The sequence below is a fragment of the Calonectris borealis genome, chromosome 1, assembly GCF_964195595.1.
Source record: "Calonectris borealis chromosome 1, bCalBor7.hap1.2, whole genome shotgun sequence".
NCBI classification, from domain to species: domain Eukaryota; kingdom Metazoa; phylum Chordata; class Aves; order Procellariiformes; family Procellariidae; genus Calonectris; species Calonectris borealis.
In genome coordinates, this window is record NC_134312.1 from 203,536,174 (window position 1) to 203,550,714 (window position 14,541).

Here is a 14,541-nt window from a genome sequence, read left to right on the forward strand (position 1 = left end):
GGTGGGAGGGAGGGAGGGAGGGAGGAACCCGCTGTGGAGGCACGGTGGCCAATGCGGTATCGGAGTGCCCTGTGAGTGACAGGGGAATGCGCCAGGTATCGACTTATCAGGGGAAAGGCGGTGCCTGCAGCTGAGCTACACCCGTGGTGTCGTCAGCGAGCCCAGAGAGGAACCCGCTCAGGAGGATGGGCGGGCTTTCACCTGGATTGATGGCCGGGAGAACCATTCCGAGTGCAAGAAACGGGAGAATGACACCGGAAGAAGCCAATCTGCTGGCGTTGCTGCTGCGGAGGGTGGGCCAGACTGGTCGGCGAGCTGCTGGTGTTGGCTGCAGGTGGGTGCGCGCTGTTCGGAAGGAGCGCTAAGGGGGGACTAGCTCTTCGCCGGTTGCGGAGAGGCGGCAGCGCTGGAGGCCGCCACATCCCGTGGCCAGGCCCCGCGGTCGCGCTGCGGGAGGAGGGGAAGCTCTTTGCAGCATCCTGTCTGTCCTGTCAGAATTAGTCCGCCCTTAGAATGAGCTGAGCCGCCGCAGTGCGCATGCGCGGGCGGCCCGGGCATGCTCAGTAGCGGCGCTGATGCCGCTGCCCTCCCTCCGGCGGGCGGGGCGAGGGGCGGAGGCGATGGCGGCGGCGGTCGTCGTCTGTGAGGCCGGCGCTGACGGGCTGCAGGGGCGGGCAGGGACTGGCGCGGTAGTGCGCCGGTGAGGTTGGGGGTGGCTGATAACCCCGGTCTTGGCAAAAAGAACGTCATTTCCCTTCTGGCTGTCCCCGCTTTATGCGAGACAGGGTCGCCGTTATCCCCTTGGGGACAGTGTCCGCTGGGAGCTCTTGTGGCACCGTTACACGTTAACGACAGATGATTGTCCCCGTGTCTCTGGCTCCATCGTTGCCGTTAGTACATCCATGCTCCTGAAGAACCGTCCCGGCCCCTGCTACATCCCAGGAGCCGCAGCAGCGGGGGTGGCCTCTGTGCCTTCCCTGGACTTGCTGCTCTGTGTCGACTAGAAAAGAGACGATTGTTCACACACCAGATGCAAAGTACTGCATCACCCTAGTTTGATTCTGGCTCCTAAAGATTATGTCCAAACAAAAGCCTTTTATATCCTGTGCTTTTTATCTTCTGCTAAGAACTGCAATGGTTGTCAGAACTGGATTCCTGTGTGCCCTCAATTACAGGCCATCTGAAAATTAATAAAAAGGTAGTAATTTTGTTTACCCTTTGGTTTTGAAGTTGGGCCATGGCTAAAAATGTAAAATCTATATGAAAGTTTATGATCCTTCCTGTTTCTTGCCTTTAGAAATATTTATGCTTTAGCCATTCTATATTGACCATGTACAAATGATGCAAAAATATTGAAAATTACATTATTTCAGGTATTTCTTAGAATCTTTCTTTTTTGTTGTTGTTTAGCATTCCCAGCTCCCTGTTAATGTGAAAAAGTGCTATTTCTACACAGGCCAGACGAACTGCTGTCTTTCTGCCTAAAATATACTCAGTTATAACTGAGTATAGGTTGGTCTTTGCAAAATATTTTAAACACAGAAGTAACATTTGGGAAAAAATGTGTTTTAGCAAGGAATCAGTAGTGTAATTCACTTATTTTTAAATACGCTTCCCATTTTTCTTCATGACTTAGTCAAGCAAGGGATGTCATACATACTCCCTTATATATTATCCAAAGACAGAGACAAAGTTAACTGACAGCAGAGGAGGATTTAGCACCGTCAAAAAAAACCCTGGGAAAATACTATTCACTACTGTCAAATTGTAGCTGAGGCTTACGTTTCAAGCATTGTATTCTGCACACTTTGAAGAGGAAATTGTGGCCATATCTGTATTTAATTACTGATATGTGATAATACTAATGGAATGTGGATCTTACCTAGTTCAAAAACCCCTCAGGTTTGTTTAATAGGTTTGACTTGTCCATGCTTTCTACTTAGAGAGATGTAAACATGTAGTTTTTTTCACTAGCAGATTTATTGATTTTTTTTTTTTTAATAAACATCAAGTGTAAGTACAAACTAAGGTTCTAGATGCACTGTATAGTATGGAATATAATTATGAATATATTCAATATAAAACCACATTTTTATTACAAGTAAAACATGCTATGATAATAAGCTATGCTAAATTATTCTATAAGTATGCTCAATATTGCATGTATGTTTTTAAAAAAACTACATATTTTAATGACATACAGAAATGACAAACTACAGAACCCAGTAATTTCATCTTCCAGAATTTGCAGTTGTTATTTTTGCCGGAATAAGTACAGCATGGCATTTTAATTCCTTTTTTTTTTCTGAAAATGAAAATTACAGTTCTTGAACTTTTTTAGGTAAGAAAATAATTTCCAAAGGAACTTGATGAATTTGAGAAATTTAGCTTTAGGATAAAATCCAGTCAGTTTCAGTTCTTCTAAGTGATTGTTTTCTGTATCTTAATGGATTCATGTGTTTGTGAGAGGATATGCAATTAAAGATCACTGCTTGCAAAGAGAGAATCTTCCACTTTTGGAATGCCTCCAGGAACCAGTGCAATTTCACTGCTTCCTACTAGTACCATGCTGGGTTTTTTTCATCCTGTTTTTTTTCAGTCACTTCTAAAGAGCCCAAAGCTTTAAAGTCTCTGTGTCACGTTTCCTTCTTAGAATACTGTCTCAACATGTATTATTGATAAATGCCACTTTTGTGGATTAAATGTCTCAGAATGTCACATGCATCTTTTTTTGATTGTCTAAAAATGATTGACTGAATATTAATTTTCTCTGAAGTTCAGTTATTTATGAAAAAGCTGTGAGACTGAGTTGCATTGAAATTTCCACACAGGAACCTGGAATTCTGTTACAGTCAATGACAGTTTAGACAGTCAATGACAGTCAAAACAATAATACAATCTAAAAGTACAGAACTTTTTACTTAGTATTTGTAATTTAATTACATTTCAATCCACTCTTTTTAGTCAGCAATTAGAAGTGTCACCAAATCCTTTAGATACCACTTCCATTCATATTCATCTTGCTGAATATTAAATTAGGTGATGTTAAATTAGATGTGTAGTGGGGAGTGGTGTCTTTAAAAATTGTTAACAAATTGCTAATTTCTCCCCCTTTGAATAGATAAGGAGTGAAAATAGCAAATCATCTTGATGGGTATATAGTATTTTAAAATGCTGACCTTGACCTTTTCAAAACTTACATTAACTGTACAGTTGAATTTTGTATGAAAAAAATAATATAAAACTTCTCTAGAGAAATGTATACAATTTTTTATCTTTGTTGGTCTTAATTCATTCTTCCTCGGTACATAAAGTATGCTGTAAAATACCAGCATTTAAGATTTCTCTTTTTTAAAATCCTGCTATCTAGTAAGACACACTATCCAAGGTGGGAGAAGACTAAGTGACAAAGGTAATGTTCTCTTGAAGAACAATTTATTTCTCATAAGATATCTGCGAAGAACTATTAAGAATTAATATTCTTTTTTTTTATTGATGAGAGTGTTGTACAGAGTGCTGTAGTACAGCTATTTTGTGCTTTGAGATAAAGCAGACAGATTGTTTTACAACTGTAAATAGAAAAGTACCAAATAAAGGTTGAGTTTAGACTGGTTTTGCCAGCTGCATTGGTAGAGGAGAGAACATCTACACACAGAATGTTATTTGTACTCTCTGAATGCATACATGCCTCATGTAAGTTTGGTGTCCATTGTGCTGGGGACAGTCTCAGGCTTCAGTCCTGTTACAAAGGTTCGGTCATGTTTATTGTCAAGCAGGCATAGCCCTAACATGCTTTTTCTGACAAAGTGCTAGCTTATTATACACGATAACTTTGTATGCTCAATACTTTCACAAAACAACATCCCCTAGGCTATCACAAAGTCATATATATTTGTGTATATATTTTTATCTTACTATTATAAAGTGGTCAAAACAGTTTGGTGTAAGTCGTCTCCAGTGTCAGTCTGTACCCTGTGTCCTCATCTCGGTGTTCATGCTCCATTCTTATTACATAGGCCCTTGCCCTCCCTCGTTTAATACATTTTCCTCTGTTATTCACTTAGAAAAATTGCAGATCTTATGCCATTCTCAACTTCATTAGCATATTGAAACTTCTGTAACCATTTTATCTGTCAGTTGCAGCATCTAAGACTATTTTGACTTTCAGCAAAAGTGTTTATATGTACTTTATATGAGTATGTTCTGATAAATGCTCTGGTGAGAACTACAGTAGACCCTGCACAAACAAAAGTTCATCTCTGCTCAAAGTTCACTCTGCAGTTTCGTTTGCTTTGCTGTTTAAAATCTGGTGGAATGGATGTGAACACCATTTCTAGGAGGCATATTGCAGTGGTTATGATTTTAGTATATGCCTATTGAGATCTTCTGAAAATGGCTTCCTGGATGTTTTTGGACTCCTGTATAAGTTTAACAGTATGCTGTGTTCACAGTCTTTTAGTGTAGTAACTAGGATTCAACAAATATCCAGGTTGTGAAATTGATACTCAAAAGGGCAGCTCAAAAGGACTTTCTGAAGGATAAGGATAAGTATAAACAAATAAATTACACATCTCAACTTTTTCCACATACAGAATTATATGTACATCTAAGAAGGATTGTTGATGGCCCCAACTAAAAGAAAATCTTTATAACTATGTTATGTCTTATAACTGTCTTTGGAAAGGGAACATTAGCATTGGTGAAGTAAAAAAATTCCTCTAGAAATTCAGTTAGTGTTTTTGGCAGCTGTTTGCTTGGTATACAAGTATTAGGGTCAGTTAAACATTTTCTTGTAGCTTTTTACCAATAAATTAGATACTACTGATAGGAATGTGTGTATATCTCATATTTTGACTATGGGTTTATCAGACTTCTCAGTGTGGTTACCTGGCAACTGGGTCAACGAGCTCATTATGTTCTAGGCTGCTCCATCCCTTGTCGTCTTGGGAAAAGGACAGTGTTAAAACAGAGGGGTCTTGTGAACAGCAGAACTAGTGAGGTCTGGATCCTTATTAGTGGACTTCGTGACAGACTGTAAGAATGCTTTTACCCTTAGAGCTCACAGGTGGTCCCTTAGTTCATCCACCGTAATGACCAAAATTACCTTACCATCCCCAGCCTCCTTCTGGTCAGCTGCTAGCTGCTTTGTGGCCATACATAGGCTGGCCGTTTCTTGTCGCTTAACTATCAAGTGTGCAGAATGCCTTGCCCCTCAACTAGAGATCTGTACAGATAGCTTTGAGAGGTACGTATATCTCCCCAAGCATGTATTTTGTGGGGTTGACCTTAATAACTTTGAAGTCTGTATCAACTTTCACTGTAATGGCCAAGGGACCACTTGTTTGATGTGACTTTCAAGCAGAAAAACAGGACAAATGTATTAACTTTAAGGTGGTTTGGTTTTGGAGGGATTTTTTAGAAAAGCAGGTTAATAGCTAACCAGGCATTTGTCAGTATAAGATGTGTAAACGTTCAGTATGCGAGCAGAGAAGTTTTGTCAAGTGATAGGTAGCTTGAATTTGGTCACATCAGAGAGCACATTTGATCTCACCGCAGACAATACCCAGTCACATACGCCAGTACTCCAGGTCTGATGCGTTATGTTACAGGAGATGCTGGAAGGCTGGTTGTATGACAGGTACTTGGTGGGTCAGATGATGGAAGAGGGCTTGAGTATACAGCCTTTGCCTGCCATGATATAAAGCTGTATGGCACACAGCCGTATGTTAAGAAACAAAAGTAGGAGATCCCAGCTCTAATGAAGCTCTACTGGAGTTTGGTTCTTGGTAATCCACATAAAGACAGACTTCGTAACTCGAATCCTGTGGGAGTAAATGGAGCAAATATAGGGAGGATCATTGCCCAGCTTTCCTGAACTCCAGACCTACGCAACATATGTCTGCACCCCCCATGTTTTCTACCCTTTTGTCAGTAACTTGATCAAATATTTATAAATATAACTATTGATTAATTCATATGGCTTTGTAGAAGAATGCATGAAATAATTATAAATGCTAGTTGGCCTTGTTTAACATACCAAGTTTTAGCTGAATTGTTAAGATCTTTTGGAGGGCACTAAAATCATCAACAGATCCAGTAAAGTGGTAAATTAGTACCAAGATTATCAAATAAAGCAGGAATTGGCTACAAGGGAGATGAGAATTGATTTTTTTAATATTTATTTTATAATGGAGTGGAGGGGAGGGTGAATTAGGCTAAGCCATAGCACAGTATTCATTAGTATCTCCCTTAACGATGGACAAAACCATTAGAGGTACACTGCTGAAATTTACTTTTAATAAAAAATAAGGAGACACTGCTATTATGGATTAGGATTAGGATGCACTGGATGACCTGCAAATTGGAGTAGTGAGACACTGATGAGATCTTAACCATAATGCTGTACAACAAATCTGATATCAGTGAAAGAAATATGAGATCAAACTGGAGTGGATGAAGAGAAAACTGCAAGAAATTATAAGGAAAACAAAAATTCAGTATTATAAATGGACCTTGGAAAGTTTGACAGTTCTCATTGTAATAAAAGTTGAGAGAGGATATCAACACTGGATAATTGTGAGTGAATAAATATACAAAGGAAAATCAAGTCAAATGACAATTTTGACAGAAGAACAAATATATGCATTAATAAATTGATTGTGTAATTAAAAGAAGGTTTGCAGTCTTGGCACCAATGTACTGGGATAGTCTTTCTGTGGAAATAGTGGTGGTAAAAGAAAACTTTCTGAAACATAGATTGCTTTTATGAAAGTGACTACATGTTGTCTTTGCCTAAAATAGCAGAGATGGATTTGATGATATTAGATGTTTCTGTGTTCATTATACAAAGATGAATATTACTGAAATTGGTAAATTTACCTACAGAAAGCAAGTAGCAGGTCGGAGCTTGCTATAGAAATTGCGTGTAAAAGCAGAAACACATCTACTACCTATTATCAATTCCAGGATTTTGTGAAAAGGTTTATATGTCCTTCAGAAGAAGTGTTACTTTACATGACGCCAAATAAACTTTGAAATTCACCTACTTTTTTTTAAGTTTCATTCAAATGTGGGAAACTAATTTTACTGAAACAACTCTGCTTTTGAAGATTCAGTCTTTTGAGGAACAGGCTTTTAAGTTCATAAAAAAAGGGTATTCTAGAGAATTCTGACATACGAAAAAGCTTTATGATTTCTGGAAGTTGGGGTTTATGAGGCCATACATTATCAGAATAAATGGTGGTCTTGTTCTTCTGTATTTTCCTAGTTCCTCAGGCTTAGAATGGAAAGAGTGAATACGTGAGATTGTCTGGCCATGGGAAGGAGAAGATGCCTGCTCCAAGGGTGCCAGTGCTGGCAGCAAGATCAATGGATCTCTTCTATTTCCAGGAGACATGGAGGTCTATTTGTGGTTGGAGCTACCTGACTAGATAAAGTATAGATCAGTCTGCTATGAAAGTATCTCCCATGAAGAAGACTGCCTGATGGCTTAGTTTGCTCTGAATGTATCACGTTATCAGATAAGCCTTTTCGTGAAATTAAAAACCAAAACCAATATTTTTCTGCTTTCCGGGTTTGGCTTGGAATTTTTTATCCCCTTCTTTGTCAATTCAGGTGGGCCATTATCTGTTGCTAATTTTGATTGGAACTGTGGAAGCAGAATCCTGCAATAGAAAAACCTTGGAATGTTTCCTTAAGCTTTAAAATAGGCAAGCTTGACTCAAATTTGTAGTAAGGGCAGTTTATGCATCTGTAGCAGTATAAATAGCACTTTAAATGGGTGTAAATAAAATACACTCATGTTTAAAGTTTCTTTATGTTGTCAAAGTGGAGTAAAATATTTTTAATGTAAAAAATAGCAAAGCCCAACTTCCCATACAAACAATGCACTTCAGTATAGGGATTTTCACCAGAAACACTTGGCTGCTGAAAGGGAGATTGCACTGTCTTAAATTTAAACCAGTTCTGAAACCAGTTAATTTATGCCACTGTAAATGAAGCTCACAGTGTGCAGCATAGGCTGTAAGCAAACATACAGCTTCATAGCAAGACTAGAGGTACAGGATAAAATCAGTATCAATTGACTAAACACTCAAAGTTGCACTGTCACCAAACCATCTCTAAATGACCCCATTTGGTAAGCCCTAGCAATCCTGTGATTTGGCCAGGCTGTTGGTGTTTGTTTGTATTCTGTTATTTTAGTCCGGAATGCCTAATGGGAATCCACTTAGAAAGTAGTCTAGTAGCCTGTACCTCCCTTTCACTGTAAGCTGTAGAAAAACCGTTGGTCTGCTTTGAGTTTGGGGGTTTGTAGTATACAGATGAGCCTTTTGGAATCTAAAAATATGTAACAAAGTTTTCCTTTTCCATCTTAATTTTACATCAAATTGTAAGAGTTTGGAGTTTTTTGAGGGTAAGCCTAGGACCAGTCTTTCTCTTAAATGACCATTAAAATTTTAACACACTCCTTGGTGTGCTTCCTGTGGACTTTATTGAAAAAATTCCTACAGGTGAGTACTATTTGTAGATTTGTTCTTTGATACATATCAGATATTTTACTTTTCAAAGTATGCTATGTGTATATGTTTTGCAAAGTAGAAGTATTATCAAATTAAATTCAGTGTAAAAGTCACTTGTAACACAAATTTAGAACTGTGGTTAGGACTTACAAACCAAATTCAATGCTGGAAATTTTTTGTTTGTTTTATGGTACATTGATTTTTTTTTTTTTTTAAATAATAAGACTATAGAATCAATTACTTGTTTTTCCATTTCAGTTTCAGGAATAGATTGAAGAAACCATGGCCAATCAACGGGATTACATTAGCAGACCTATTTGCAATGGAATTTCTGTTCCTGAAAATAAAATCAATTCCTTAGTGGCTGAAGGTCATGGACAACAAATTCTAAAAGTACTACAAAAGTTCAGAGAACAAAATATATTTTTTGACTTTAAAATTCTTGTGAAAGATGAAATAATTCCTTGTCATCGTTGTGTACTGGCAGCGTGCAGTGATTTTTTCAGGTAAACCTAATTTTGGCATGAGTTTGCAGGAAATGGATTGTAAATTCTCTGGGAGGGAGGAAAGGAATATAATTACAAAAATTTAAAAATAAGTCATCACAACTTACATACGTCTGCACAGTTTTGAGCAAAGTGTTCAAGCATCATATTAAGGATAGCGGGGGGAAAAAAACACACCACACCCAAAACAAAACTACAGTGTTAGATGCCTAACCATACCCCAAATACATCTGTTTGTATTTCCAAAATGACACGAGGACTCTATGAATTTGAGATTCAGACAGCAGTCTATACTCTGAAATACAAATGTCAAACCAGAAGTGCATGGTTGTGCTGTTAGGTGGGATTGACACAAGTTATGCATCTTTAAGATTTATCTGTTGCCTGTATCTGTACTTGAAGGTCTGCAAGGGTATTGCTTGACTTTGTATGGGACAGTCTATGTACTTTGACACATTTGTATTGTGAAACATAGAAAGTTGATTACAAATACATCTTGCATTGAGCAATTGTGGATAAATTGTACCTGGTTTTGGAATGGGACTGGATTTTGTTTCTCTAAGGTGAGTGGTCAGTATAGTAGTTTGTCTTCAGAGGTATTTAAACAGATATATTTTTTCTAAACTACAGTTTTCAGCCTTTCAGCATGAATTGGATCTGTGATCTTCCTTCTGGTGCTTAAAGCTATGCATTCTTAAGGGACAGACAGATCATTCACATACAGGATATTGATTTATGAAGAACCTTGCTAACTTTTTTATTAGTAAGGCTCAAACTTGCAATTCCATACTGAAAGTCTGTTTCCAAATACACTCTTTACTAAAACACAAAGCTAAGATGCTCTAACAATGGAAAAATGGGCTCCTGGAAATGAGTTAATGAGCTTTATTCAGTTGCCCATACATAGGTGACAAGTGTTATTTTCAAATGGCCTGGAGCATCCTATGGTCTCTGGGAGTCTGCCATGTATGACAGAGGACATAGGCTAGACGTGTTCTTAGGACTACTGAAAAAAGAAGAAATGCAGGTGAAATAAGCTATTTCTCCACTGTAGCAGCAGATTTGTTTTTTCTCTGACACACAGAACTACTTGCATTTCAAGTGTTTACTGCTTGACAGCACAGAGATGCTCTGGTAGAAAGGAATATTAGCATGAAATAGCTTCCAGTGGTAATTTTTAGAACTGAAGTTAAGCACATGGTAACATATGTGGCCTTTTCACTACCTACAGGCTCTTCAGGTTAAAATTTGCCAGGAGAGACCTCTCCCAGTGTGTTACAGTTGATAACAGCAGCCATCAAATTCATAAGTTGTCCTGGAATGCAAGGCCCATTTATTACCTTCAGGGAATAAAAAGTACTTAGCTCCATTAGATAAATTTTAAAATGAAACACCTTTTGTCTTGGCCTTTGGGCTTCTCTTAGTTTTGGTTTCATTGTGTAAACCCAAGATTCAGCAACATTTTGGTCCCTACTTGTTACCTTTCAGAATCAAAGCCTTTGCCTAGACTGCTCTCCTTCTACTAGTATTGTTCAGTTGCTATTTTACTCTGTAATTTAGAGATTTGTATCATAGCTCTTGGGTTAATGAGGAAAGGATTCTAAGGATCATCATTTAGTATGCAAAAAGGTCTTTGGGACATAAATGTCTTATTGTAATTTTATGTTCTTGTTCAGGAGGTCAGACAAGTTCCTGCTTTACCTGATGTTCACTTCCCAAAGAGTATGCTATACACAGTGATTTTTTTTTTTCTCTTTGGCTTCATAAAAGTACGGGATTTTAAAAATCACATACTATACAGATACTAATTGTATAACTGAACTATGATATAATACTGGTTTTTTTAATAGGAACTATCTATGATATATTAATAATCCAGATTATATACTTAGTATTTGATAATTTATCTAAATCTTTCTCCACTACCATCTTTTGTCAAATTCGGAAGCCGTTGTTATCACAGTCTGATGCTTAGGCTCTGGGAGGGTTGGGCAAGTGTTGTTGCAGCACTACTCTGTTGCCAGCACTTACCGGCTTGAAAAATTTGAATTATTTTATCTTGCCATGTTAGATTTTGTGAAATAGTTAAATGTTATTACATATTTAGTAATAAAGTAGTAAAAGTTGTAATAAAATTTGCACAAATCTACTGATCAATAGTTTGTTCCACAATTTCAACCACTGTCTTTGTATTCAGTCACAATCTACTTTCTGCACAAGTTTCATTGTGTCGTGCAATTCTACATCAAAACCTCATTTTTTTCTGACATCTGCCTGTACCCATACATCTGTCTGTCAACTCTAAAGCAAGAACTAAGTTTCCTCATGTTTTTTCTCCTCTTTCACCCCTGACCTACTTTTATTACTGAGGAATGCACCCATCATCCATCCTGGCATTTGCTCAGCCTGCAATTTGGAAGGCCTTTTTTCGCTTAATTTTCCATATTCATCCACAGTGCATGACCTAAATCATGGGGCTTTTTTACTATATATTTTGTAAATCAGCCTTTCTTTCTCAAGCTGTTGAAACTGATGCTGCCCCAAACAATTTCGCATTTTCTCTCACATTGAGAGCTGCAGACTTCATCGCTCTCTGTGAAAATCCATACAAAACACAGGTGCTGCTATCATTTTTATGAGCCATCGCTTTGAATGCGTTCTTATCACCTCTCCTTTTTTCTTCAACCATATCAAGCAAATGCATTGTTCTTACTTATGAGAACCTCCGCATTTTAGACCTACGCAGCCTGCCCACCTTATTATACGCCCCTGGTGGTCTCCCTTCTCTCACATCAGTATTCTCTGCCGTTTGCTAGATCTTTAATTTGTGTGTATATCTTCTATATTTTATTCACAGAGCCATGTTTGAAGTTAATATGAAAGAACGAGATGATGGCAATGTTACTATTAGTAATCTGTCACCCAAGGCAGTGAAAGCTTTTCTTGATTACGCTTACACAGGAAAAACAGAGATAACAAATGATAATGTGGAAATGCTCTTCCAACTGTCATCATTTCTTCAAGTTTCACTCCTTTCCAAAGCTTGCAGTGACTTTCTAATAAAAAGTATTGATCTTGTGAATTGCTTGCAATTGCTTTCTCTATCAGAAAGTTATGGTTCTGTTCGCTTATTTGATCATGCGCTAGATTTTGTACAGCACCACTTTTCCTTGCTGCTCAGATCAAGTGATTTTTTGGAGATTAATTTTGAGATACTACAAAAATGTCTCGAGGCTGATGAACTGAATGTCCCTGAGGAAGAATCAGTGTTGAAAGCTGTCCTTCAATGGACAAAACACAACTTAGAAACACGACAGAAATATCTGCCTAATTTGATTAAAAAAGTGAGACTACACCAGTTACCTGAAAAGACTTTGCAGGACTTTCTACATTCTGAAGAACACTTACTTAAGAGTGCTAATTGCTCAGTAATAATCAATGATGCAGTTGAAAGTGTGCAAAACTTTAGTGGACTGTTTCCAGATGCACGTCCTTCAACAACAGAAAAATATATATTTGTTCATAAAACTGATGAAGATGGAGAAAACAGACATACATTCTGCTACAACATCAAAACAGATAAATGGAAAGAACTACCACATACGCACATGATTGATCTTCCAGGGTCAAGTTTATCTAGCTATGGAGAAAAAATATTTATAACTGGAGGATGCAAAGGGAATTGTTACAGGACTGTCAGGCTTCATATTGCTGAACCGTTTCATGATGCCACTGACCAAACCTGGTGCTACTGTCCAGTCAGCAATGAATTCTCCATAGTGTCAGCTATGAAAAAACCAAGGACAATGCACACATCTGTTGTAACCTTAAATCAGCTGTTTGTAATAGGTGGAAAGACCAGAGGAGCTCAAGAAACCCGAAGTCTTTTGGATGTAGAATCCTATAATCCTCTTTCCAAAGATTGGAAATCTGTAAGCCAACTACCAAGAGGTATCTACTATCCAGAAGCAAGTGCATGTCAGAATATAATTTATGTCCTTGGCTCAGAAGTAGAGATTACTGATGCCTTTAATCCATCTCTTGACTGTTTCTTTAAGTATAATGCTATGACTGATCAGTGGTCTGAGCTTGTAGCAGAATTTGGGCAATTTTTCCATGCAACTCTAATCAAAGCTGTTCCAGTGAACTGTACATTGTACATATGTGATCTCTCCACCTACAAGGTCTACAGTTTTTGCCCAGAAACCTGTGTTTGGAAAGGGGAAGGTTCTTTTGAATGCGCTGGCTTTAATGCAGGGGCAGTTGGGACAGAAGACAAAATTTATATATTAGGTGGTGATTATGCTCCAGAAGAAATCACAGATGAAGTTCAAGTCTACCATAGTAGTAGGTCTGAGTGGGAAGAAGTTTCACCAATGCCAAGAGCCTTAACAGAGTTTTACTGTCAGGTCATTCAGTTTAATAAATATAGAGACCCCTGGTCATCTGTACTGACAATTTGCTCTGGAGAATTTTGAAACTCCTGAGTCAAAAGAGTCTATTTAAATGCACAAGTTTTAGAACAGATTTTTAGGTATTAATTTACAGATGGAAAAATATGTTTTGTTTAAATCTTCAGTTTAAATTGTATGCTATAGAATTGCTTTTCGAAGAGTCCATTGTGTCATTCATGCTAGTCACTATGTAGAAAGTATTACTTAATTTTATATGCAAGTCTTCTCTGTGATTATCTGAATAATTTGCAAAATTGTATTACTTTTCAAAAAAGCATAGTCATCAGGAATTCATTGTGTAATATGTGCCATTATTTCTGTAATATTCACAGTTGTCCCAGTAGCCAAATTGCTGAGTGAGAAAACTGACTGTGATACTGTTTTCCCTATGTAACTGAAGTTTAAAAGAAATCTACGTTAGTGTTGTTTTATTTAGGATTTTTATATTCATAAACCTGTAAGAGGAATTAATTGTCAGCTTGATCTTATTAGAATGACCTTAGCAAAGGCAAGAGCCAAAGTGACCTTCACAGCATTAAAACCAGGTATCTAACTTGAAGAGACTGGTAATTCCTAGTATCTTACTTCAGCTCTTCAGTTTTACCAGTTTTTCTCCATCCTTGTGCCTTAGTAGTAGCTGTAGTTTCTGTTTTCATCCCATTAACTGTGGCAAGATAAACTTTGGTAACATATTGCAGGGTGGGCAAGATTTCTACAGGATGGATGATTCATGTGGTATCTTTGCTTCAGTCATGCTGTTAACTCAAGAAAAAACACTTCAGGATGTTTTCTAACAGAAGTCTTCCATCTCTGAAGTCTCCAGTGCTACCTACTAAGCAGCCACTAGGCTGCTTACAGCAGCAAGCTGTAAAATAAATTTTAGGTGTTGCTCTGGTCAACTATGGGAAAAGCTCGTATCTTGTCATACATCAAATACAACATTACAAAAATAAATCCCCATATTTAAGACAGTAAATAGTATTTCTGAGGTGAAAGAATTCCTTTTTTTAACTTCTATAGTGGTTTAAATGAATTAAAACACTTTATCTTGTATGTCATGGT

At 37.8% G+C, this 14,541-nt stretch overlaps 1 protein-coding gene across 6 annotated transcripts; it reads left to right on the plus strand.

Moving 5' to 3' along the window:
- Positions 1-27: 27 nt before the first annotated feature.
- KBTBD3 (kelch repeat and BTB domain containing 3) lies at positions 28-13,946 on the plus strand. Of its 6 annotated transcripts, XM_075140067.1 has the most exons (6): positions 28-334; positions 1,128-1,198; positions 3,371-3,412; positions 7,268-8,510; positions 8,778-9,025; positions 11,883-13,946. In XM_075140067.1, exons 5-6 carry the CDS (start codon positions 8,802-8,804, stop codon positions 13,501-13,503), a joined length of 1,845 nt encoding a protein of 614 aa, XP_074996168.1. In that variant the 5' UTR covers positions 28-334; positions 1,128-1,198; positions 3,371-3,412; positions 7,268-8,510; positions 8,778-8,801; the 3' UTR covers positions 13,504-13,946. The 6 variants fall into 6 exon arrangements, with proteins under 6 accessions (XP_074996168.1, XP_074996170.1, XP_074996173.1 ...); XM_075140069.1 differs by lacking the exon at positions 3,371-3,412 and having other exon boundaries at positions 7,268-7,614; positions 8,784-9,025; XM_075140072.1 differs by lacking the exon at positions 3,371-3,412 and having other exon boundaries at positions 7,268-7,614; positions 8,778-13,946.
- Positions 13,947-14,541: the final 595 nt, after the last annotated feature.